Here is a 26,267-nt window from a genome sequence, read left to right on the forward strand (position 1 = left end):
AGGGCCACCCAAGGCAAACTGGTCCTGGGTGAGGGATGAGACAAAGAGCGGTTCAATAAACCTCCAATGAAAATAAAACTGGGACAACGCTTTCCCTTGCCCGGACGCTGGTCACCGGGGCCCCCCTCTGGAGCCAGGCCTGGAGGTGGGGCTCGATGGCGAGCGCCTGGTGGCCGGGCCTGCACCCATGGGGCTCGGCCGGGCACAGCCCAAGAGGTAACGTGGGTCCTCCTCCCATGGGCTCACCACCTATGGGAGGGGCCAAGGAGGTTGGGTGCAATGTGAGTTGGGTGGTGGCGGGCGGGACCTTGGCGGTCTGATCCTCGGCTACAGAAACTGGCTCTTGGGACGTGGAATGTCACCTCTGAAGGGAAGGAGCCTGAGCTAGTGCGAGGTCGAGAGGTTCCGGCTAGATATAGTCGGACTCACCTCGACGCACAGCTTGGACTCTGGAACCAATCTCCTTGAGAGGGGCTGGACTCTCTACCACTCTGGAGTTGCCCCCGGTGAGAGGCGCCGAGCAGGTGTGGGCATACTTATTGCCCCCCGACTCGGAGCCTGTGCATTGGGGTTTACCCCGGTGGACGAGAGGGTGGCCTCCCTCCGCCTTCGGGTGGGGGGAAGGGTCCTGACTGTTGTTTGTGCGTATGCGCGAACAGCAGTTTGGAGTATCCACCCTTTTGGAGTCTCTGAGGGGTTGCTAGAGGGCATACCTTCTGGGATTCCCTCGTTTTGCTGGGAGACTTCAATGCCCACGTGGGCAATGACAGTGAGACCTGGAAGGGCGTGATTGGGAGGAATGGCCCCCCCGATCTGAACCCGAGCGGTGTTTTGTTATTGGACTTCTGTGCTCGCCACGGATTGTCCATAACGAACACCATGTTCAAGCATAAGGGTGTTCATATGTGCACTTGGCACCAGGACACCCTAGGCCTCAGGTCGATGATCGGCTTTGTGGTCGTGTCGCCGGACTTGCGCCATATGTCTTGGACACTCGGGTGAAGAGAGGGGCGGAGCTGTCAACTGATCACCACCTGGTGGTGAGTTGGCTTCGATGGTGGGGGAAGATGCCGGTCAGACCTGGTAGGCCCAAACGTGTTGTGAGGGTCTGCTGGGAACGGCTGGCAGAGTCCCCTGTCAGAAGTAGCTTCAACTCCCACCTCCGCAGAACTTCAACCACGCCCCGAGGGAGGTGGGGACATTGAGTCCAATGGGCCATGTTCCGTGCCTCTATTGTTGAGGCGGCTGACCGGAGCTGTGGCCGCAAGGTGGTCGGTGCCTGTCGTGGCGGCAATCCCCAACCCGCTGGTGGACACCGCGTGAGGGATGCTGTCAAGCTGAAGAAGGAGTCCTATAGGACTTTTTGTCCTGTGGGTCTCTGGAGGCAGCTGATAGGTACCGCAGGCCAAGCGGAACGCGCTTCGTTGTTGCTGAGGCAAAACTCGGGCATGGGAGGAGTTTGGAGAGGCCATGGAGAACGACTTCGGACGGCTTCGAGGAGATTCTGGTCCACCGTCCGGCGCCTCAGGAGGGGAAGCAGTGCAGTGTCAACACCGTATATAGTGGGGATGGTGCGCTGCTGACCTCACTGACGCTAGGGTCGGTGGGAGGAGTACTTCAAGACCTCCTCAATCCCACTAACATGCCTTCCACGAGGAAGCAGAGCCTGGGGACTCTGAGGTGGGCTCTCCCATCTCTGGGACTGAAGTCACCGAGGTGGTCAAAACTCCTTGGTGGCAGGGCCCCGGGGTGGATGAGATACCGAGTTCCTTAAGGCTCTGGATGTTGTAGGACTGTCTTGGTTGACACGCCTCTGCAACATCGCATGGACATCGGGACAGTGCCTCTGGATTGGCAGACGGGGTGGTGGTCCCCTCTTTAAAAGGGGACCGGAGGGTGTGTTCCAACTATAGAGGGATCACACTCCTCAGCCTCCCTGGAAAAGTCTATTCGGGGGTTCTGGAGAGGAGGGTCCGTCGATAGTCGAACCTCGGATTCAGGAGGAACAGTGTGGTTTTCGTCCTGGTCGCGAACAGTGGACCAGCTCTTCACCCTTAGCAGAGTCCTGAGGGTGCATGGGAGTTTGCCCGACCGGTCTACATGTGTTTTGTGGACTTGGAAAAGGCATTCGACCGTGTCCCTCGGGAATCCTGTGGGGGTGCTCGGGAGTATGGGGTACCGGACCCCTGATAAGAGCTGTTCGGTCTCTGTACAACCGTGTCAGAGCTTGGTCCGCATTGCCGCAGTAAGTCGAGCCCGCTTCCAGTGAGAGTTGGACTCCGCCAGGGCTGCCCTTTGTCACCATTCTGTTCATAACTTTTATGGACAGAATTTCTAGGCGCAGCCAGGGTGTTGAAGGGGTCCGGTTTGGTGGACTCAGGATTGGGTCACTGCTTTTGCAGATGATGTTGTCCTGTTTGCTTCATCAGGCCGTGATCTTCAGCTCTCTGGATCGGTTCGCAGCTGAGTGTGAAGCGGCTGGGGTGAGAATCAGCACCTCCAAATCCGAGAGCATGGTCCTCAGCCGGAAAAGGGTGGAGTGGCCTCTCAGGGTTGGGGAGAGATCCTGCCCCAAGTGGAGGAGTTCAAGTATCTCGGGTCTTGTTCACGAGTGAGGGAAGAATGGAGCGTGAGATCGACAGGCGGATCGGTGTGGCATCCGCAGTGATGCGGGCTCTGCATCGGTCTGTCGTGGTGAAAAGGAGCTGAGCCGTAAGGCAAAGCTCTCAATTTACCAGTCGATCTACCTTCCTACCCTCACCTATGGTCATGAGCTATGGGTAGTGACCGAAAGAACGAGATCGCGAATACAAGCGGCTGAAATGAGTTTCCTCCGCAGGGTGTCTGGGCTTTCCCTTAAAGATAGGGTGAGAAGCTCAGTCATACGGGAGGGGCTCAGAGTAGAGCCGCTGCTCCTCCACATCGAGAGGAGTCAGATGAGGTGGCTCGGGCATCTGATCAGGATGCCTCCTGGACGCCTCCCTGGTGAGGTGTTCCGGCACGCCCAACCGGGAGGAGGCCCGGGGAAGACCCAGGACACGCTGGAGGGACTATGTCTCCGGCTGGCCTGGGAACGCCTTTGGGATTCTCCCGAAGAGCTGGAAGAAGTGGCCGGGAGAGGGAAGTCTGGGCCTCTCTGCTTAAGCTGCTGCCCCCGCGACCCGACCTCGGATAAGCGGAAGAGAATGGATGGATGGATGGAAATTGGTCTGTATGATGCACATTGTAATAAGTCCTTATTTTGTTTTGGAAAAACAGTGATTAATGCTTGGCGAAAGGTTTGTGGAAGAGATTGGTTATCTCTGGCTTCTGTAAATGTTGCTAATAGGAGGGAGCTAGCTGAGCGGAGAATTTCTTGTAAAACTCTGCAGGGTAGCCGTCAGGGCCTGCTGCTTTTCCACCTTGGAGTGACTTTATAGCATCCAGTAATTCTGATAATGACAGAGGTTTATCGAGTTCCTCCACACTAAAAGCGTCAATTTGTGGTATCTGTAATTTATCCAGAAATGCATTAGATTGTATATTGTCTTCTTTAAACTCAGTAGTATATAGGGATTTATAGTAGTCTCTAAAAGTGTACATTATATTTTTGTGTTCGATGATTTTATCTCCGTTCGTGTTAGTAATTACCGAGATTGCGTTGCATATCTTGCTTGTGAATTTGTTGCTAAAAGCTTATTAGCTTTCTCTCCATGTTCATAATAATGATGTCTGGATTTGTAAATTAGTTGTTCGGTTTCTTTAGTTGTCAAGAGGTTTAATTCTGAATGTAGAGCCTGCCTCCTCTTATGTAGAGTCTCGCTTGGTAGTCTGGCATGTTCTTCATCTATTTTAGTAATTTCGCTTTTATCTCTGCTACTTTCTTCACTTCGGATTTATTTCTGTGGGAAAGATATGAGATAATCTGTCCTCTTAAGAAGGCCTTAAGAGTTTCCCAGAGTATTCCTGCAGAGATCTCAGGGGATGTATTTGTCTCTAGAAAGAATTCAATTTGTTTGGATATAAATTCAGTACAATTCTCGTCAGCTAATAGAAGCGGATTGAGGCGCCATCTGCGGGTGAGTGTATGGGGCTTAGTAATTTCAGCTCCAAGATCATCGGAGCATGGTCTGAAATAACAATAGCATCGTATTTACAAGATTTAATCTTAGGCAAGAAGTTATTATCTATAAAGAAGTAATCAATCCTTGAGTAGCAATGATGTACTGGTGAGTAGAAAGAATATGTTCTTGAATTTGGGTTTAAAACCTCCAGGGATCTGATAAGTTGTGATCAGTTATAAACTTTGTAATTATCTTTGCGGTGTTAGTTGCCGTTCCCCCTGTGGAGGAAGTCTTATCTAAAAGTGGATTTAGAACACAATTAAAGTCCCCAGCCATTATAAGTTTATGAGTGTTCAGATTGGGAATGGATGCAAATAAATTTTGTATAAATTCCTTATCATCAACATTAGGTGCATAAACATTTATCAAAATCATTTTACAGTTAGATAAGTCTCCCATGACCATCACATATCTCCCTTCAGGATCCAATACTACATCTGATGCTACAAATGGTACTGTTCTATGTATGAGAATTCCCACCCTCTAGTTTTCTTTGTAAAACTAGAATGGAACATTTGGCCAGTCCAGTCTTTTGCAGCCGGAACTGATCCTTACTTAGTAAGTGGGTTTCCTGTAAAAATACTATTTTAGCATTTAGACCTGTTAGGTGAGAAAGTACTTTCTTTCTCTTTAATTCGTGATTCAGGCCTTTAACATTCCAGCTTACGAAGTTAACTGTCCCATCATGGAGATACTGATTCTGAGTTTTTGTGTCATATTATAGTCTTAACTGGAAGTGAAATAGTTTAGGTCTTAATTTCCTATTCCCCAAGAGTTGTTGCCATGCAGCTTATTATTACGTTGATAGTTATAATTATAAAGATTGAGATGATAGATTAGATATAGATCAAGCCTGCTCTCTTTCTCTTCCCCCTTAACCCCCACCCTCCCTTTTTGCTTCCCACGGTGAGGCTAAAACCGACTTCATGCAGTCCCAGTCCTCTGACATACCCAGAGACAGAGAACGCCCAAAGCACATCAAGCCCCCATGCAGTGGCGCTTTAAGGTTAAAAGATAGAGATATCTGTTACCAATATAGTCTTTAAAAGAGGAAAAGAAAAAAAAAAAAAGAATTTTGCACTTAATATATATATATATATATATATATATATATATATATATATATATATATATATATATATATATATATATATATATATATATATATATAATCTTCATCAATTTTAGTGCATTAAGATGATATCCCCAGATAATAAACCCAGGTGATGGTGTTAAAGATGTGTCCAAAACAAGCATAACAAGTCTTAATGCAGTAATAGCAATAACAGCAAACCAAGGGTATGATATTGAACAGTCTCATTTAGGGTACACATGAAATAATTAGAAAAGAAAAAGAAAAAAAAGAGGAGGAAAACGTAATTAAGCACAATAAAACATAAACATTTAGCCCTAGTAATACTAAGTAATGATAAGTAATAAGTAAGTAATAATAAGAATATGAGAATATATGCTGATAAAAAAACCCGTATTTTAAAACAAATAGATCAGACAGTAGATTATTAATCCTAGCTTTATCATTTACCGCCATGACTCACAATTATGTATCAGAATAGTCCCGGGATCAGCTTTCTTAACTCATTTTCTGCCTCCTCCTTGCTAGCGAAAACATAGAAATGACCCTGCCATTCCACTTTCAGTTTTGCCGGATACAGGAGGCCGTATTTGACATTGGCTTGCCGTAGCCGCTGTTTTATTTTATAGAAGGGCGCGCGGTTTATAGCTGTTGCTGGAGAGAAGTCAGGGAAGACGAATGTGGCAATCTTCATATATAATATCTTCCTTTTTTTTCCTGAGGAGTTCCATCACCTCTAACTTAAATGATAATCGTTCAAAACGAACTATAAAAGATCTTGGTCGGGTCTGACGGTGTTTGATCCGTGTACGCGGTAAGCCGCTGCTATCTCAGATTCTGCTTTAAAGTCGCCCCGATTATTTTAGAAAAAGTTCAGTTGCGAATTTCACGGGTTTAAACTTTCTCGATTCTCCGCAGGCCTTCAATTCTGACATTATACCTTCTATTCCCATCTTCTAAAGCAGCCAGTCTGTCTCCAAGTTTTTCTCCGAGTTTTTTACATTCCAAACTGACATTTACTGCTCTTTCCTCGGCACTGGCAGCTAGATGTTCGCTATTTCGATCCGATTCGTGAATGTCTCACTAAGATGCTCCAATCGATCAGCAAGCGTGCTCAGTTTACGAGTTTTTCTCAATGCGCTCTTCAATTTTACCCAGCACCTGTCGAAGTTCAAGTTGTACCTCTTGACGCAGCCTTTCATTTGCCTGTTGGAATTCCTGTCGCAGCCTTTCATTTGCCTGTTGGATTTCCTGTCGCAGCCATTCATTGGCCTGTTTCATCTCCTGTTTCAGTCTCTCATGTGCCTTTGCCGTTGCTTTCTCATTAGCCTTCTCGCTTTTCTTTATATCTTGCGTGAGCTCAGCGAGCAACACTTTCAGTTCAGATAGCTCAAATGTGCCTTCTTGTACCGTAGATGAAGCAGCAGACTCTGCTGAAGCCGGTGTCCCCGCTGCTCCAGTCCCGCGTAATTGCGTAACTGAAGCCGCGGACCTCCCGCCTTTTCCAGTTTCAGGTAATCCTCTCCAATCGGCGAGCTATCCACATCTGCACTCACGATCGCACCTTTGCTCCCCTTTTCGCTCTCAGCCGGCGACGATGTAGCGGACCGTGGTCCCGAGGAGTCTGTACTTTCGCCCATCTGATCCAGGTCTGTCTCTGAGAGGCCGTATCTCGAACTAGGGCTTGCTGATCGCAGCTTGGATGTAGCTTTAGTCTTCATTCTTTCGACCCCTTCTTGTTGGCCATGTTTATATGTGTTTACATATACTGTAGCAGTCCCTCTCGGGTTGAATAAATACAGGATATCTCAGAATAATAAGCAAATAATATGAAAAATAGCACCACTGCTAGCGGAGCTCCACTTCAGACGTCCATCTCTCGCATCGGACGAGACCAAAAAAAGAAAATGGGTCTTTTAAGTCCCTATGTACTGGGACCTGTTTTAAACAACAACAGAATATTATCACACTGTTTCTCAGTTATAGTAAGAAGATTCTATCTCTTACTAACTTATAGGGGGAAAAGACTATACCATTGTCTATGACTATGGAAGAAATTTATATTCTATTCAAATTAAGTAAACATTAATATGAGTTTAACTCAAAACTTTAACTTTCTAAAATTGGTTCTTACGTATATATAGCACATTTTCATACAAATGGTGTAGCTCAAAATGCTTTACAAGATGAAGAAAGGAAAGTTTATGAAAAAAAAACATTTTTTAGATTAGACAATATCAAATAACAAAGAATAAAGTAAGGTCTGATGGCTAGGAGAACAGATAAAACAAACAAAAAAAAACTCCAGATTGGCTAGAAAAAAAAAATCTGCAGGGGTTCTAAGGCCAAGAGACCACCCAGCCCCCCACTGGGCATTCTACCTAACATAAATGATCTCAATCAGTCCTCATGGTTTTCAGGCTTCACCTGAACAAATTTGATGATGATGGTCATGTGAACATCTGGGGTACTGCCTCCAATCCATCAATGTAGGGACCGCATTGGGAATGCTTTTAAAAGTGATATTTCAACCAGCCTAAGCCTAGATAATCTAGAACATATATTGAAGAATCATATATTAATATATGACATAAAACTATCACTGCTTGCCAGCAAGATAACCTTCTTTAAATCATCAAAAATGTCATGTATGTCATGTAGACTGCAATGGCAGTTTGGATGCTGTTCAACCTCATGACCTAGATGGATTGTGATCACTAAAGAAATGTCAAAATATTAATTTTACTAGAATATTTAATTCATTAAGTTATGAATTGTACAGAATGTGTGTCATGCTACATGGCATTAGTCCAAAACAAAAAGGTAATCTACAACAGAGTGACGGACGCAAAAGAAATTCCATGTTTTGGAATTACCTAAATCCTGACCTGAATGCAAGTGAAGTTAAATGATTTGAAGTAATTGAAGTAATAAAGCACAAAAGAACATACATCAACTAAAGAAGATCAATAAGGGTGTGTTTCCACCAGAGAGTGCTAGCTTCCTTAGAATTTAGATCCTTTTAAAGTGTAAACAAGAAAAGTGTAAAATATTATGGATTTCTTACAATGAGTAGAAAATAAAACTTTAGTTTAATGTTACCCTTCAGCAATAAGAAAAAAAGAACAATATATAGCCAAACAAACAATGGCTTTATGTTTTTTTTTACTTTAGTGGTGAAAAACATACTCTTCAACAAGAAAGAACAGCGAGAAGAAGCCTGTTTGAAAAATTGATACTGATAAGAAAGTCCACAAGTCTTTCTTTTCTTTAGTTGATTTCCAAACATGGTTTTTACACGGTCTTATTAAAGGTGTAAAGTTGGAGCTGTAAGCATGTTCTTCTCATGTGGCTCAGTCTTCAAGAAGTCATCAATACGTTTTATAGCTTCCTACATGTTGTTGTCTTAAATCAACCAATTATGTATGTATATATGTTCAAAAAGTAGTAGTTTCTGAGGGAGAAGTGAAAGAACTAACTTAGATAAATTCTTTCCATTGATCAAGATATCCAGTTGTATTAGACCTCACAGATTTTTTTTTTAACATTTTGTATCCTCAAACAGATGAACATTCATGAATCTTCTATCCCTCCCCATCCTTATTTCTCCTATTAAACACATGTCGTTTTTCAGAGGTTTCCTAATGTGCATTCCCATAACATTTTAGTCAACCTAATTATTAGTCATTTATGCTTTATTTTCTTAAAATCTTAAATGTTTTTGTTTTATATCAAAATAAATAAATAAATTACTGATGGGGCCTTGGATGGCAGCCACAGTAGTTTCTTGCTCCATCTTTGTCTGTCTTTTCGTGTTAAATTTTTGCATTACATTCATTGTCACCATGCAAAGTCAGATAACATATACACGTAAAGAGTTTCTGAATATTGGTCGCAGTGGGCCACCAGATGTGACTCCAGATTGTATAACAACATCCATGGATCTTACAGCTTTGCTGATCACCGGTGCTCCTGCAGCTAAACCGGTAGCCCGATAAAGGAGGACCAAAGGCAGAACAGCTGCCATTCTGGTTCGATTCAGGAAGCAAGGACTATGTCAACGACTGCCTGGAATATGTCTAACGTGTTCACTGAGAAACAAAGCCAACAAACTGCAGCTGCTAATACATACTAAAATGGATTTTTCTGTCTGCTTAGTGTGTAACTGAGTCCTGCCTGAATGACTCTATTCCTGACTCTGCATTGGACTTACCTAAATTCATGCAGTAATAAGCGGACCACATTACCATACTTTTAACAAAACAAAGGGTGGAGGAGCGTATTTTTTCATCACTCAAGGTTGGTGTAACAATGTGACAGTTCTTTTTATATCATGCTCTCCCAACCCAGAATTGGTTATTATAAACTGTAAGCTGTTTTATTTACCAGGCAAGTTTTCCTCAGTGATTCGAGCCAGTGTTTACATTTGCTCTTGCGCTATTATGTGTTCACGATGTGCAGTGGTGACTCACTGAAGGAATCACTGAGATTGAAAAAGACAACTTGGACTTGCAAATCATTATTTTGGGTGATTTTAACCATTTCAGTTTTAACCAGGTCCTTCCTAAATATCAACAGCAAATAAAATGCCCTAACAGTGATGGAAATATTCTAAATCACTGCTATGCAGCTGTTATGGATGCTTATCATACCTTCTCTCTTTCCCCACTTGGTAATTCTGACAATTTTATGATTCACCTTATTACTGCTGACAAACAAAAGCTAAAACCTGTAAAGCCAGTCAAAAGTACAGTTAAAAAGTGGACCAGCAAGGCAATAGAGCATCTTCAGTACTGCTTTGCCTGTACAGGCTGGAGTGCCTTCAAAACTGCCACCTCTAACATATATGGATACACTGATACAACTTCATATATTAGTTTTGGTGAAGATGTTTTCATCCCAACAAGAATAACTGTGAAGTTTAGCAGTGATAATACTTGGTTCACCCCAGAGCTCAGACAACTGCACCAGAACAAAGAGTGTTTTTAGATCTGGCAATTATCAGGAATACAGGAAAGCCAAGTATATGTTGGAGAAAGGAATCAAAGCTGCAAAAAAGAAATACTCAGATAAGCTATAGGAAAAACTGTCTGCAAATGACAGTCTGGAGAGACCTTAAACAGATCTGTAATTATAAGAAACTAACAAACAGTTCTTCTGATCCTAGTCTGGATCATCAGTTAAATCAGTAAGGCCACTTTAAAAGACAGTGAGACATAAACCTACCTAATGGTCTCTGTGTTGCTACTCTACATTCCTCTTCTTCTCAGCTGCCCCCTCCTGTCATCACTGCAAAAAACATCTGCAACTTATTCAAAAGCAAAATATTAAAAAAGCTGCAGGCCTGGAACTTATTTCCCCTTTAACGCTCAGGCATTATGCAGACATTTTCAACCAATCTCTGCATCTGTGCACTGTTTCTGTCAGCTTCAAGACCTCCACCATCATTGTAGTAGCAAAAAAATCAAAGGTCCCATCCCTAAATGACTATAGACCAGCAGCTTTAACGTCTGTGGTAATGAAGGCCTTTGAACCCCTTATTCTGAATTATCACAAGAATGCTACAAAAGACTTCCTGGACCAATTTAAGTTTGCATACAGAGCCCGTTAGTCTGTGGATGAAGTAGTGAATTTAGGTCTGAGCCTTATATAACACCTTGATAAGCCAGGGGCTTATGTGAAGATCCTGTTTGTGGACCGTAGCTCTGCTTTCAAAACAGTTATCCCAGAACTCCTAAATAAGAAACTCACCCAGTTCAATCTGCCATTGGATCACAGACATTCTTACTGGTAGGAAACAGTAGTTGCGGTTCGACACACATGATCTGACCCATTGACACTAAGTACTGGTGCACCGCAGGTACAGTATGTGTCCTTTCCCTGTTACTCTTCTCACTTTATACAAATGACTGGACCTCTGGCGATTCTCCCATCAAAGTTCTTGAATTTGCAGATGACATCACACTAATTGGCCTCGTTTCAAACAATCATGAGTCCATATTCACTTAAGAGGTGGAAAGTCTAACATTGTGGTGCAGCCATAACAATTTGGACATTAACATTCAAAAAACTAATGAGGTGATCACAGATTTCAGGAAACAGAAACCTGCTCATCTATCATTTGTTTTAAATGGCTCAGCCATTGGGATGACAGAATCATTTAACTTTCTGGGCTCTGTGCTGTCACAAAACATTAAGTGGAACAATAACATTAAATGCATTATTAAGAAAGCCCATCAGAGAATGTTCTTTTTGCATCAGCTGAGGAAATTCAATCTCCCTCAAGCACTATTGGTCCAATCATCGAGTCCATTCTGACAGCATCTATAACTGTCAGGTTTGGTGCTGCCTCTGTTCAGGCTAAGGCCAATTTACAATGCATTATCAAAGACTGTGAAAGGATCATAGGCTGTAACTTACTGCACACTGAAATCCTGAGAGTCCAGGGTAAGAAAGACGGCCACAAAAATCATTTCTCATCTGACTCACCCAGGGCATCACCTACTCCAAAGACTTATCTCTTGCAAACATCTTTGTGCAGTGAAAATTAAAAGCAATATGTCACCTAAATAGATTTTACATGTGCGGTTACTCTCACTAATCAGGTCTGAGCTTCTACTCAGTATCTATGTTTACCTACACACTAGACTGCCTGGACATTTTAATCCTACTTTTTATGTTTTTGTATTGCCCTTGTATGCTGCATCATATTGTATCATTTTAATTTTATCTTCTTATATTTATCGTTTACATTCTGTATTATCCTTATATGTTGCACCAATACTATCAAGACAAATTCCTAGTACACATTAGTGTACCTTGCCAATCAAGTGAATTCTGACTCTGATCCTGATTCTGATTATGGATCAGAGTTGGAACATAAATTATTAACTATAATAGTGAGGAATGCCCCAGAAGAAGATCAGGCTGATGGTTGCGGTTTTTCATGCTAAATGAGATTCAATGAGATAATGAATGTTGGACCAACAAATACTGAACAATCCAGATAGTTCAATAATATACATTTTTCTATGAACATAGATAAAGAATATGAAACACCATTATGCTGAAATTGACAGGATTGAAATGACGACATAGTGTTGAACATGTAACTTTGTTTTATTACACTAAGAATTCTTTTATGACAAGATTTTACCAATAAGTTTAATTGGACTTATTTTGCATAAATGGGTAATGATATATATGAGCTCTGCTAAAGACCCAAGGGATAAGGTGCGTTTATGTAAAAATATAACCAGAAGCCCTGGATTCTATATATTTATAAGGGAGAACTTTTATTTGTTATTATCTTATATTTGTGTTCCTTCATTGGATTACTTTTGCCTTCTGGTGACTAGCTTAATCTTGTATAGTGGTCTTCTTCAGTAACTAACCCCAGGGGGTCATAGACCTGCATCACTCTGATGTCCTTCTCCAGATGACCATATATCCTCCTTTGCCCAATGAAATCTCAGTTAACCTAAAAGAAGAGAGAGTTAAGTAAACCATTAACCAGTGAACCCTTTCAAAAGAGGAACACACCAGCAATCTTTTTTCAGCCATTAACTTGACACTTTCATAATATTTAGCTTTACTGTACTCTCCTGCAGAAACATAAATATGAGTTTGTCTGCTACTGATTTTGTACATTACTACTCCTGGACCACATCTTCTAATTTTGGGTTCTTCAAGGCCATCTTACAGGAAGTCTCATTAACTAAGGTCCTCCCATGTGAATCATAGTCTGGTCTGTCCTAATCTGTGTCTCTCATGTCTCTCATTCCTTTCTTTCTCATGCTTGAATCTGACCCCTAAAACATGGAAGTGTTTGGAAAGTCAACCAATTAACCATTAAACAAGCACAAATAATGCACATTGAAAAATATTAAAAATAACTAAAAATTTAAAATAAGTAAAGAAATACAAATAAACTAAAAGGAAACAAGGAAAACACTTATACAATGGTGTTTTTGACATGAACTTAATTAAGTTTGATGTAGGACATTTGACACCCAACAAAGATAATAATGCAAGCAACTCTATGAAAATAACAGAGTGCAGTAAACAGAAACATACATTCAAAACCAGAAACTGCACTGTGACTCTTCAATGCCTGTCTAAACATTAAAGTCCTCATTAATGCGAAACCCACGTCCACACTAAAGGTCTTTCCTTTTCTTACTTTTGTGTTTTGGATGTTCTGTTCACTTATCTGTACAAATCCTTCTATTTATGATTTTGTGATTATCTGTTTTTCCTCATTATATATTTTTGGTGATTAGTTTACAATAAAAATAAAAAATCATGCATATTAAAAGTGATGAAAGTCCATGAAGTCCATCATCCTGATGCTGGTTTGTTACCTGAACATTAGAAACACTGGGACATCAATTAAGAAAGACACATCAATGAAACTCATTTAGAGAAACAGGCTGCCACTGGCCTTGTGTCTTTCAGTTTCCATTAAGGATAACAGAGGTGATGTAAAATTGTTAATTATGCTCTTTAGTTAAGTGACAGTATACACCATGAACTTATTAATCAGATGGATCAGAGATTGTTATATGACAAAAGTTTCCTCCACTTGAGCTGGACCTAAATGGAGGAGTGATGAATGGTGCTAAAAAGTGGGATACATCAGATTTTTCTATTGTAATGGCCATGAATATCAATGGACACTATGTATCTCCAAGCTTTAAAGGACACCCTGAGATCCATTGAAAGCAGGCTATGTGAGAACAACCACTTTGGCAACAATCCAAAATAATTGTTTTATATAATAGATTGTTACACAGTATACTGACACAGATACATACTTAGCTTAGAGTTGCCTACTGACTAATTATGCATGCTGTTGAGTGTGGAAGAAAATCAGAATAGCTACAGAAACACACTGGTGCAAATTCCATGCAGCGACCATGTACAAAAATTGAATCCACCCATCTGGATATATGAGACAGCAGGATTAACCACTGCGCCACTCTGCCCTCATTGCTAAGAGACAATAAAAAGTTAATAAATACAAGGTGAATGAGAAGATGCTATCAATATGGTTGCCTCTGTCCATTTCTTGGTTTCTTTTCTTGTTTGTTTTCAGCAACTCCTGCAGTGTTTTTGTCATCTACTGTAAATTTTGCCCAGTGGCCTTTGGAATGCCATTTATCAAACAATTTAATAATTTATGTTCAAATGCTCAATGTTAAAAAAACTTTGTTAGTTGCTCACATTGAAAGATGAAATATACTGTAAAATCAATTATAATTGGCAGAGCATCTTTAAAAATGTGGGACTAAAGCACAATTTCATTCCATTCATTTATTTGTGATCAGAAGATGTGTTTCTGAGCTTTCTGCGACCATGTAATTGTGATCTGTTCTTCCCTGCAGAAAGACCAAAGGTGACAGTGAAGCTTACCAATGAGAAGAAACCTGTGTACATAGGAGACACAGTGACCCTAAAGTGTAGCACTGAGAGCGGCTTTACAGACTGGAATTATTATTTGTGGTACAAAGGAGATCAGACATACAGGGGCAATCAGATTTATGGTGCCAATGGACAAATTTATACCTTAAGTTTGGTAACTGATTCTGACAGAGGAGTATACAGGTGTTCTGCCCAGAGTGGTGTCTCTCCTCGTTATTCACAGATCAGCAGTCCTTTTACGCTTGCTGTTAAGGGTGAGTATGAGACTACATGGAGGTAAGTAGTGGGCAATAGTCAGTCTCTTTTCAGTACAGACAGCATAGAAGAGGGTCTTGGTCACATACTGTACATGGTTACTACATGACTTTAGTGGAAGAAATCTCACTGAAGCCTTGAAGGCTTTTTTCATTAATTATATAAAGTCTGAAAGCAGATTTATAATAAGTATGTCAATTCATCCATTCAAACCAGCTTTATTCAGTTTAGGGTCAACAGGGCACATCTGCGACATGGTACACTTGGCAGGACTTAACCCTGGACAGGGCACCAGTCAATCACAGATAATGTTCACACCTGACTAGATTAAAATTGACTACAAATGCACCATACTCAACTTTGGGGTGTGGGGAAAAACAAAAGCACCCAGAGGAAAATGCACAAACACATAAGCAGAACAAGTGAACTTCAAGCAGATAAAGACTGGGTTGAAATCTGAACCCAGTCTCTTGATGCTTTGAAACATCAGCACTAACCATTACACCACCATATCAATGCAATAAGCACTGTATATTCTTTTATAAACAAAAATCTTAATTTAACCTTTACATGTCTGAGTAAATGACATCATGTGCTCTATATGTGGCACTGCATTTGCTACTATGGTTAAGATCTAAACAAGTCATTTGACTTCCTCTGGGTCACACATTAATTAGTGATGAAAACTGCACCTGCACCCTAGACGTTTTCAGTCCAACTCCCCAGCAACTAAGATACCATGTAATGTGTCCATCCATCCATCCATTTTTTAAATCGTTCCTCCATTTCAGGGGTACTGATGCCTGTGTTGATAATGGTGACCAGAATACAGGAACATTCTGTGTACTTGGTACTAGACCATCGCAGGGTACACTGACACACAAACACACTCTCTCAAAGCAAGTTTACACCTGTACACTAACCTTACACATTTGTTATGGGATGTGAAGGAAAACCAGAATACCTCAAGAAATGCAAAGGAAGAAGGTGAAAATTCCATACAGCAATTACACACAAGGTTTGAACCCATGCTTCTTGGGGATTTGTGACAGTAGTATTAACCACAGTGCCAGTCTGGCTTCATTGCTATAAGACAATGAAAGGAAAAGTAATCAAATACACATTGGAGGATGAATGTGAAGCTGTTATCAAACTGGTTGCTACTCTCCTCTTCTTGGTTTCTTTTCTTGTTTGTTTTTGGCAACTCCTGTGGTGTTGTTGTGTACTATTATGGATTTTGTACAGTGGCCTATGGAATCCCACTTATCCAACAGTTTAATAATTTATGCTCAAATGTTCATTGTTAAAAATGCTATATGCTAGTGCTGCCTTTGAAAGGATCAATATACCATAGAATTAATAGTAATTTGTATAATATCTTTAACAATGCAGGACTAAAGGGCAGTTTCATTCCAATTATCAATGTGTGAGTAGCAGTTGTGTTTGTGTATGTCAGTCTTCTGTGACCTTGTAATTGTTATTTGTTCTTCCCTGAAGAAAACCCAAAGACGGAAGTAAAGCTAAACAATGAGGAGAAACCCATTTACATGGGAGACACAGTGACCCTAAAGTGCAATATTAAGGGTGGCTTTACAGGCTGGAATTTTTATCACTGGTTCAAAGGGAGTCAGAAATACTTGGGAAATCAGATTAATGGAGTTACTGGACAGACTTATACCTTCCAGTTGGTGACTCAGTCTGACAAGGGATCATACCGATGCAAGGCATACAGTGATAGCTCTCCTCGTTACTCACAGTTCAGCCATCCTGTTACATTAACTACTCATGGTGAGTGTCTGATTACAGGGAGGGTAAATAATGGGAAATCATAGTGAAGAGTCCCTGTCTCCACCTGGTTAGTCTGTGGCTTTAGAGGAGTAAAGTTTAACTCACTGAAGTCTTGATGGCTCCTTTCATTAGTTCTTATAAAGTCTGGCAGCAGATGACTTAATGATGTTTAACAGCAGATTTATATTAGGCATGTTCATTCATCTATTGTCAAAATGCCTCAGATCAGTTGAGCTACCAGCTGAGCTGATTAACCAACAGGTTTAGTCTTTTGGTTTTGATTGACAAATGATGTAATCATCATGAAAAGAGGCATTCTGAAATTACTACTGCTGGCATTAAATTGGTGATTTTGAAATGTGGCATCTGGAAAAGCCCCTTTGTTAAATAAATACGATCTTTAAAAAAAAGACCTTTTTGAATTAACACCTGTAAAAACGTAATGTGACTACATTGTTGATAAAATTATGTCATTGTCCATCCATCCATCCATTATCCAACCCGCTATATCATAACTACAGGGTCACGGGGGTCTGCTGGAGCCAATCCCAGCCAACACAGGGTGCAAGGCAGGAAACAAACCCTGGGCAGGGCGCCAGCCCACCAAAGGGCACACACGCACAAACAATACAATACAATACAATGCAGTTTATTTTTGTATAGCCCAAAATCACACAAGGAGTTCTGCAATGGGCTTTAACAAGCCCTGCCTCTTGACAGCCTCCCAGCCATGACTCTCTAAGAAAACAAGGAAAAACTCCCAAACAAAACCCCAGTAGGGGAACAAAAATGGAAGAAACCTCGGGAAAGGCAGTTCAAAGAGAGACCCCTTTCCAGGTAGGATGGCCGTGCAGTGGGTGTCAAAAAGTTGGGGGTCAATACAATACAACACACAGAACAGAACAAATCATCAACACAGTATAAAAATAAAAATTTTAGAAGTATGTAGCAGAATTTAACAATGGATGACATCACATAATAAGATTTGGATATTTTTAGAGTCCTGGAAACCTCATCCATCAAGCTGCCTCCTCCATTTGGCCATACCACAGTTGAGACAGTGCTGGACTAGCCAATCCAATGAAAGGACCTCTCTTTCCCATGATTCCAGTGATCCTCCATCAGGGATGACTTTACCATAAGCAGGCACAACAACTTGGCAGGTGGGCCATGGCACTAAGTGCCAAATTTGAGTACCGAGAAGAGAAACAGAATAGGTGAGGTTTAGTATCAAATTATAACTACCATGTTACTTATGTATTAGTGCTAATGACTGATAACAGAGATGCAGTATGTACAGTAAATCAGCAGCTCTAGTCAGGATATGCTAAACTGAAGTAGTGAATCTTCAGCCGGGATTTAAAAGCTGAGAGCGAAGGGGCATCTTTTATTGTAGCAGGCAGGCCATTCCACAGTTTAGGGGCCCTGTAACTAAAAGCTCAACCTCCCACTTTTATTTTATTAATCCTTGGAATCATAAGCAGACCGGCATCTTGAGACCTTAATGTGCGCTCTGGTTTGTAAGTCATGATAAGTTCAGACAAGTAAGCCGGACCTTGGTCATTAATGCTTTATATGTTAAAAGGAGGATTTTGAAATCAGACCTAAACTTAACTGGGAGTCAGTGTAAGGATTTAAGAACTGGAGTTATATGTTCATATTTTCTTGTTCTTGTGATAATTATTGCAGCAGCATTTTGGATTAACTGGAGGCTGTATAAGGAACATTTGAACATCCAGTGAACACCACATTGCAGTAGTCAATCCTACTAGAAATAAATGCATGAATTAATTTCTCAGAATCCTGTTTATTTAGAAAGTGCCTTAATTTCCAACATTTTTAAGATGGAAGAAACATGATTTGGACAACTTTGTAATATGTGCTTTAAATGACATGCTAGAGTCAAAGAGAACTCTGAGATTTTGGGCTGATTCAGTAAAATTAATGGTGATTCCAACTGAGTTAAATGATGACAGAATATTGTTGTGATCAACGGCATTCCCTCCAACAATTAACATCTCTGTTTTATCTGTGTTTTAAGACAAGTAGTTCTCAACCATCTACTCCTTTAATTCACTAACACAACTAATTAGAGACAATATTAGAGAAACTTCATTTGATTTAAATGAAAGGTTTAACTGGGTGTCATCTGCATACGAGTGAAAATTAACATTATGTTTCCTAATGTTTGATCCCAGTGGAAGCATGTAAAGTGAAAACAGTAAAGGTCCCAGTACTGAGCCCTGCGGGACACCATATTGAACTTTTGTGTATAATGATGGAGTTTTGTCAGCACATTTCTGTACGTATTGGAATTGATTTGAAAAATAAGAACTAAACCAAGTGAGCACGGTGCCTGTAAGCCCAACATCATTTTCTAGCCTGTGCAGTAAAATAGAATGGTCAATGGTGTCAAACGCTGCACTTAAGTCTAACAACATAATTACATAATAATAATAATTTACAACCCACGTTAGTGCAGTTTCTGTACTATGACCAGTACGGAAACCAGACTGAAATTTCTCAGATAAATTGTAATGCGTAAGGTGTGACTGAAGCTGATTGGCGACTACTTTTTCTAGTATTTTAGAGAGAAAGGGTAAATTTAAAATAGGCCTATAATTATTAATTATGTGTGGGTCTAGGTCTGACTTTTTAAGTAATGGTTTAATGACTGACACTTTTAGTGCTTCAGGTACTGTACCATGCAATAATGAACTATTGATAATGTTTAGAATAGGTGCTGCAAGATCATCCATGGCACTTTTTACACAAACCAGGGACAATTTAGAATCGCCAATGCACCTAGCCTGCATGTCTCTGGAATGTAGGAGGAAACTGGAACACCCAGAGAAACCCACGTAAACATGGGGAGAACATGCAAACTCCACGGAGGGAGGACCCAGGAAGTGAACCCGGGTCCCCTAACTGGGGGGCAGCAGTGCTACCCACTGCGCCACCATGGCTGTACTTTCTCATGTGATTATTTTTTTCATCAAGTCATGGACTGGGACTTTAAAACCTAATGTTAGGGGTCAAATCCCACAAATAACACGGTGTGATCCTCAGTCACTTCACCTGCCTGTGCTCCAATTGGAAATTCAAAAGAAATGTAACCTAATTGTATCTCAGATGTTGTAAGTAGCCTTGGATAAAGGCTTCAGATAAATAGCAACTAATATTTCATAATTAACATTTTATTTGTTTCATTTTGGCACAAAGAGTATTCTATAGTGTCTGAGCTTGTCTCAGCAGCATTAATTTATGTAAAATTTGAATGCAGATTTCTGCAGGGCATAACTGTAAAAAGACATACGTCCTGCTCACCTATTTGATTTTTTATAAACACCTTTGGTCAATCAGCAGAGCCGTAAAACCTGATATTTATCTAAATCTATTAGAAAGTTTGTAGTTTGTAGTAGTTGTAGTTTGTAGTAATAATCTCCCAGCTTTTGAAGTTATGGATCGCTGGACACCATGTACATTTAACTGATATTAATAATCAGCTTTAGCATCTCAGGTTTAGTGTCTCTTTGAAATTCAGATTTCATTTGAAGATTCAAAAACAAAGCAAGCAGAAACATGTCATTTTAAATTTCCCCTATTGTTAATGTTGTCTTTAATGTCCAATATCTCTTTTGATAAATATGTCTATATTAGACACACAGTCACAACTGACTTGGAGCAGCATATTGATCACAACAGTCATGGTGGTGATGAACACAAGAGCAGCTCAGTGGCTGAACCTCTCAGCTTAATAAATCCATCCATCCATCCATCCATTCTCTTCCGCTTATCCGAGGTCGGGTCGCGGGGGCAGCAGCTTAAGCAGAGAGGCCCAGACTTCCCTCTCCCGGCCACTTCTTCCAGCTCTTCCGGGAGAATCCCATGCTTCCCAGGCCAGCCGGGAGACATAGTTCCTCCGGCGTGTCCTGGGTCTTCCCCGGGTCCTCCTCCCGGTTGGACGTGCCCGGAACACCTCACCAGGGAGGCGTCCAGGAGGCATCCTGATCAGATGCCCGAGCCACCTCATCTGACTCCTCTCGATGCGGAGGAGCAGCGGCTCTACTCTGAGCCCCTCCCGGATGACTGAGCTTCTCACCCTATCTTTAAGGGAAAGCCCAGACACCCTGCGGAGGAAACTCATTTCAGCCGCTTGTATTCGCGATCTCGTTCTTTCGTCACTACCCATAGCTCATGACCATAGGTGAGGGTAGGAAGGTAGATCGACTGGTAAATTGAGAGCTTTGCCTTACGGCTCAGCTCCTTTTTCACCACGACAGACCGATGCAGAGCCCGCATCACTGCGGATGCCGCACCGATCCGCCTGTCGATCTCACGCTCCATTCTTCCCTCACTCGTGAACAAGACCCCGAGATACTTGAACTCCTCCACTTGGGGCAGGATCTCTCCCCCAACCCTGAGAGGGCACTCCACCCTTTTCCGGCTGAGGACCATGCTCTCGGATTTGGAGGTGCTGATTCTCATCCCAGCCGCTTCACACTCAGCTGCGAACCGATCCAGAGAGAGCTGAAGATCACGGCCTGATGAAGCAAACAGGACAACATCATCTGCAAAAAGCAGTGACCCAATCCTGAGTCCACCAAACCGGACCCTTCAACACCCTGGCTGCGCCTAGAAATTCTGTCCATAAAAGTTATGAACAGAATCGGTGACAAAGGGCAGCCCTGGCGGAGTCCAACTCTCACTGGAAACGGGCTCGACTTACTGCCGCAATGCGGACCAAGCTCTGACACCGGTTGTACAGAGACCGAACAGCTCTTATCAGGGGTCCGTACCCCATACTCCCGAGCACCCCCACAGGATTCCCGAGGGACACGGTCGAATGCCTTTTCCAAGTCCACAAAACACATGTAGACCGGTCGGGCAAACTCCCATGCACCCTCCAGGACTCTGCTAAGGGTGAAGAGCTGGTCCACTGTTCCGCGACCAGGACAAAAACCACACTGTTCCTCCTGAATCTGAGGTTCACTATCCGGCGGACCCTCCTCTCCAGAACCCCGAATAGACTTTTCCAGGGAGGCTGAGGAGTGTGATCCCTCTATAGTTGGAACACACCCTCCGTCCCCTTTTAAAGAGGGGACCACCACCCCGGTCTGCCAATCCAGAGGCACTGTCCCGATGTCCATGCGATGTTGCAGAGACGTGTCAACCAAGACAGTCCTACAACATCCAGAGCCTTAAGGAACTCCGGGCGATCTCATCCACCCCGGAGCCCTGCCACCAAGGAGTTTTTTGACCACCTCGGTGACTTCAGTCCCAGAGATGGGAGAGCCCACCTCAGAGTCCCCAGGCTCTGCTTCCTCATTGGAAGGCATGTTAGTGGGATTGAGGAGGTCTTGAAGTACTCCTCCCACCGACCCACAACGTCCCGAAGTCGAGGTCAGCAGCGCACCATCCCCACTATATACGGTGTTGACACTGCACTGCTTCCCTCCTGAGACGCGGACGGTGGACCAGAATCTCCTCGGCCGTCCGAAGTCGCTCTCCATGGCCTCCAAACTCCTCCCATGCCCGAGTTTTGCCTCAGCAACAACCGGCCGCGTTCCGCTTGGCCTGCCGGTACCTATCAGCTGCCTCCAGAGACCCACAGGACAAAAAGTCCTATAGGACTCCTTCTTCAGCTTGACGGCATCCCTCACCGCCGTGTCCACCAACGGGTTCGGGATTGCCGCCACGACAGGCACCGACCACCTTGCGCCACAGCTCCGGTCAGCCGCCTCAACAATAGAGGCACGGAACATGGCCCATTCGACTCAATGTCCCCACCTCCCTCGGGGCGGGTTGAAGTTCTGCCGGAGGTGGGAGTTGAAGCTACTTCTGACAGGGGACTCTGCCAGCCGTTCCCAGCAGACCCTCACAACACGCTTGGGCCTACCAGGTCTGACCGCATCTTCCCCACCATCGAAGCCAACTCACCACCAGGTGGTGATCAGTTGACAGCTCCGCCCCTCTCTTCACCCGAGTGTCCAAGACATATGGCCGCAAGTCCACGACACGACCACAAAGTCGATCATCGACCTGAGGCCTAGGGTGTCCTGGTGCCAAGTGCACATATGAACACCCTTATGCTTGAACATGGTGTTCGTTATGGACAATCCGTGACGAGCACAGAAGTCCAATAACAAAACACCGCTCGGGTTCAGATCGGGGGGGCCATTCCTCCCAATCACGCCCTTCCAGGTCTCACTGTCATTGCCCACGTGAGCATTGAAGTCTCCCAGCAAAACGAGGGAATCCCCAGAAGGTATGCCCTCTAGCAACCCTCCAGAGACTCCAAAAGGGTGGATACTCCAAACTGCTGTTCGCGATACGCACAAACAACAGTCAGGACCCTTCCCCACCCGGCGGAGGGAGGCCACCCTCTCGCCCACCGGGTAAACCCCAATGCACAGGCTCCAGTGGGGGCAATAAGTATGCCCACACCTGCTCGGCGCCTCTCACCGGGGGCAACTCCAGAGTGGTAGAGAGTCCAGCCCCTCTCAAGGAGATTGGTTCCAGAGTCCAAGCTGTGCGTCGAGGTGAGTCCGACTATATCTAGCCGGAACCTCTCGACCTCGCGCACTAGCTCAGGCTCCTTCCCCTTCAGAGAGGTGACATTCCACGTCCCAAGAGCCAGTTTCTGTAGCCGAGGATCAGACCGCCAAGGTCCCGCCTTCGGCCACCACCCAACTCACATTGCACCCAACCTCCTTGGCCCCTCCCATAGGTGGTGAGCCCATATAAATAATAATAATAATATAAATAATAAATCCACCAGTATGAAAGGTCATTTGGGAGTGCAAAGTTGAGTTTCTCTGTCTTTGATGTGTTCCCCTAAGTCACCATTCTCTCTGAAATGATTGCTAGAAAATGGACTCAAAACCTCAAAAAGGTTTTGACATCACCCTGTAATTCTCTGGATCAGAATGCTTGATTTTGACATACAGTACTGTATAGGATTTAGAATCATCACGTTTCTTCTTTGTGTCTCGTGAACGTGATGCTCTCATTGTTTGAATTTGGTCTGTTCCAGTTAGTAATTCTCACTCCAATTCGCCAAAGTAAATAAAATCCTCCAGATGCAAAAACAATTTGATCCAAACATTTGTCCACATTGTCACTCCTCAGTGTGGAGTAAAACACCTATCTTTAATCTAATAGGGTGAGGGGGTTTACTGTGGGATTGTTACCGTTTACTAGAGTAATCCCTAACCTTAAAATTTCTGATATGAGTAGATTAATAGGAAAAGGCACAGAGGCATTCTTTTCATTCATGTTTTCCTTTAATTGATTCTAGCACTACTATACTTCCATCTTTTCATTTTCAGAAAGAACAGCCAGGCTTGAAGTGACTCCAGTACAGATATTTGAAGGAGATCTGGTTCACATTGACTGTCAGGTCGATGGAGATCTTCCTGGGTGGACATATGAGCTGTACAGCAGCAGATACAGACGCCTTTATAAAACACAAAAAGAGAGCAACTTTGCCATTAGCCCTGTGACTCTCTCAGACAGTGGTAACTATAAATGTCGAGCTGAAAAAGATGGGCTTTACTCAAAATACAGTGGTCTTGTTTGGTTGCAAGTATCAGGTAAGGCACCTACCTTGCAGATTTTTTATTCCTATTTTGTGCTTTTTAGGCATTAAAATCACACTTACATATAGACATCAAAAGGTTATCACCATTGTAAAGTCTACATAAACTTCCACAAGGGTTGTTGACTCAGATTATTTCTTTCCTGACAGGCTTAATAAGCATTATAGCAGATATGAACAACAAGGAGCTGAGTATCATCAATTCCTTTACTCCTACCATGCTGATATGGTTTTGACACCAGCCACTTCATCTCAAAAGTCTGACTCCTTTTCTCCCTTTTCTGTCATGGAATATGATGTCAGGAAGCTGTTTGAAAAACAGAGCTGCAAAAAGTCTGCTGGTCCTGATTTAATATCACTAGCAACAATTAAACGCTGTGCAAGCCAGCTTGCTCCTCCCTTCACTGACATCTTTAACAAATCTCTTACACAGCTACTGTTGCAGACTGCTTTAAATCTTCTGTTATTGCTCCATTTCCCAAAAAAGATCAGATAAGCTGCCTTGATGATTATAGGCCCATTGCTCTTCCTTAAGTTCTAATGAAAATATTTGAATGGCAAGTTCTTCCTCATCTTAAGTCTGTTGCTACTCCTAATCTTGACCCACTTCAGGCTGCATACAGGGAAAATAGATTTGTGGATGATGCCATAAGAATGGGCATTCACATTGTGATAGAGCATTTGGACTACAAAGTAACTTACACTGGAATATTGTTTTTAGACTTTGAATTGCAGCATTTAACACCATTGTCTCAGGACTGTGGTTATCTAAACTTCTACTTACTGGACTGAATACTTCAGTCTATAAATGAATTTTAACTTATTTGAGGAACAGATAACAGTACATTTGGATGGGTCCCCACCTTGCAGATTGTCTCCATATTACCACAGATGCCCCCCAAAACTATATTTTTCACCTTCTCTATTTCCTGTACACCAATGACAGTAGGACCATTGATCCTTCAGTAAAAATCATTGTTTGCTGATGACACCCCAATTATTGGATTAATTTCTTGGGCTTTAACAAACATCGAACTCTCACGAGTTGAGGAACCATGCTTAAAATTCAAGCACAAATGTTTATCCCCCAAAATATTGGATCATTCTCAAGCATAATTATGATTAACATACAGTGTTCCAGCCATCCATCCATTTTCCAACCCGTTGAATCCAAACCCAGGGGTCTGCTGGAGCCAATCCCAGCCAACACAGGGCAGGAACCAATTCTGGGCAGGGCACCAACCCACCACAGGACACACACAGCCACACCACAATTTAGAATCGCCAATCCACCTAACCTGCATGTCTTTGGACTGTGGGAGGAAACCCACGCAGACATGGGGAGAACATACAAACTCCATGCAGGGAGGACTTGGGAAGCAAACCCTGGTCTTCTAACTGCGAGGCAGCAGCGCTACCACTGTGCCACCGCATGCAATGTTAATTTATTTAATTTACTTTTTCATTTTTTTGGATTTCCATAAGACAAATCGTTTTTAAACATCCACCATGTTTTTATCCCAAATATGTAATGTATTAAACTGAAAGTAAACAATATGTATGTTTGTGAGCTCATATTTTATTTAAAATGTTGTTTTTTTCTGAAATTACTATAGGAGATTAATTAATCATTAAATCTTAGAATTTATCATTTCTTAATCAGCGTAATCATATTTTGGTGTGTTTTATTTAAATAAAAATTTCAATTCTATCGCATAGTTTGATCAAAAATACTATAAAAGAAATCTTTGTGAATTCTATTAGTTTGTTCAGGAATAAAACTTCATCATATATGATGGGATGCCTGGGGCCTCATGTATAAACAGTGCGTACGCACAGAAATTTTGTGTAAGAACATTTCCATGTTCAAATCGCGATGTATAAAATCTAAACTTGGCGTAAAGTCACGCACATTTCCACGGTACCTCATACCCTGTCATGTGCAACTTCTACTCTTTTTTGTCTGTTTTGCAGACTGGCGGCACCCAGCGTCAAAGCAGTGATA

The 26,267-nt window shown here is 42.5% G+C and overlaps 1 protein-coding gene across 5 annotated transcripts in view; it reads left to right on the plus strand.

Moving 5' to 3' along the window:
- LOC120519015 (Fc receptor-like protein 5) overlaps positions 1-26,267 on the plus strand; it is a 179,476-nt gene that overhangs the window by 82,149 nt on the left and 71,060 nt on the right. For 4 of the 5 annotated variants that reach the window (XM_039742091.1, XM_039742095.1, XM_039742092.1 and 1 more), the window contains 3 exons: positions 14,583-14,873; positions 16,372-16,662; positions 23,994-24,257. In XM_039742091.1, the coding sequence (XP_039598025.1) occupies positions 14,583-14,873; positions 16,372-16,662; positions 23,994-24,257 (846 nt within the window). The remainder of the gene's footprint in view (positions 1-14,582; positions 14,874-16,371; positions 16,663-23,993; positions 24,258-26,267) is intronic. The other variant, XM_039742093.1, reaches the window with a different exon arrangement.

Source organism: Polypterus senegalus, chromosome 18, assembly GCF_016835505.1.
Source record: "Polypterus senegalus isolate Bchr_013 chromosome 18, ASM1683550v1, whole genome shotgun sequence".
Classification (NCBI taxonomy): domain Eukaryota; kingdom Metazoa; phylum Chordata; class Cladistia; order Polypteriformes; family Polypteridae; genus Polypterus; species Polypterus senegalus.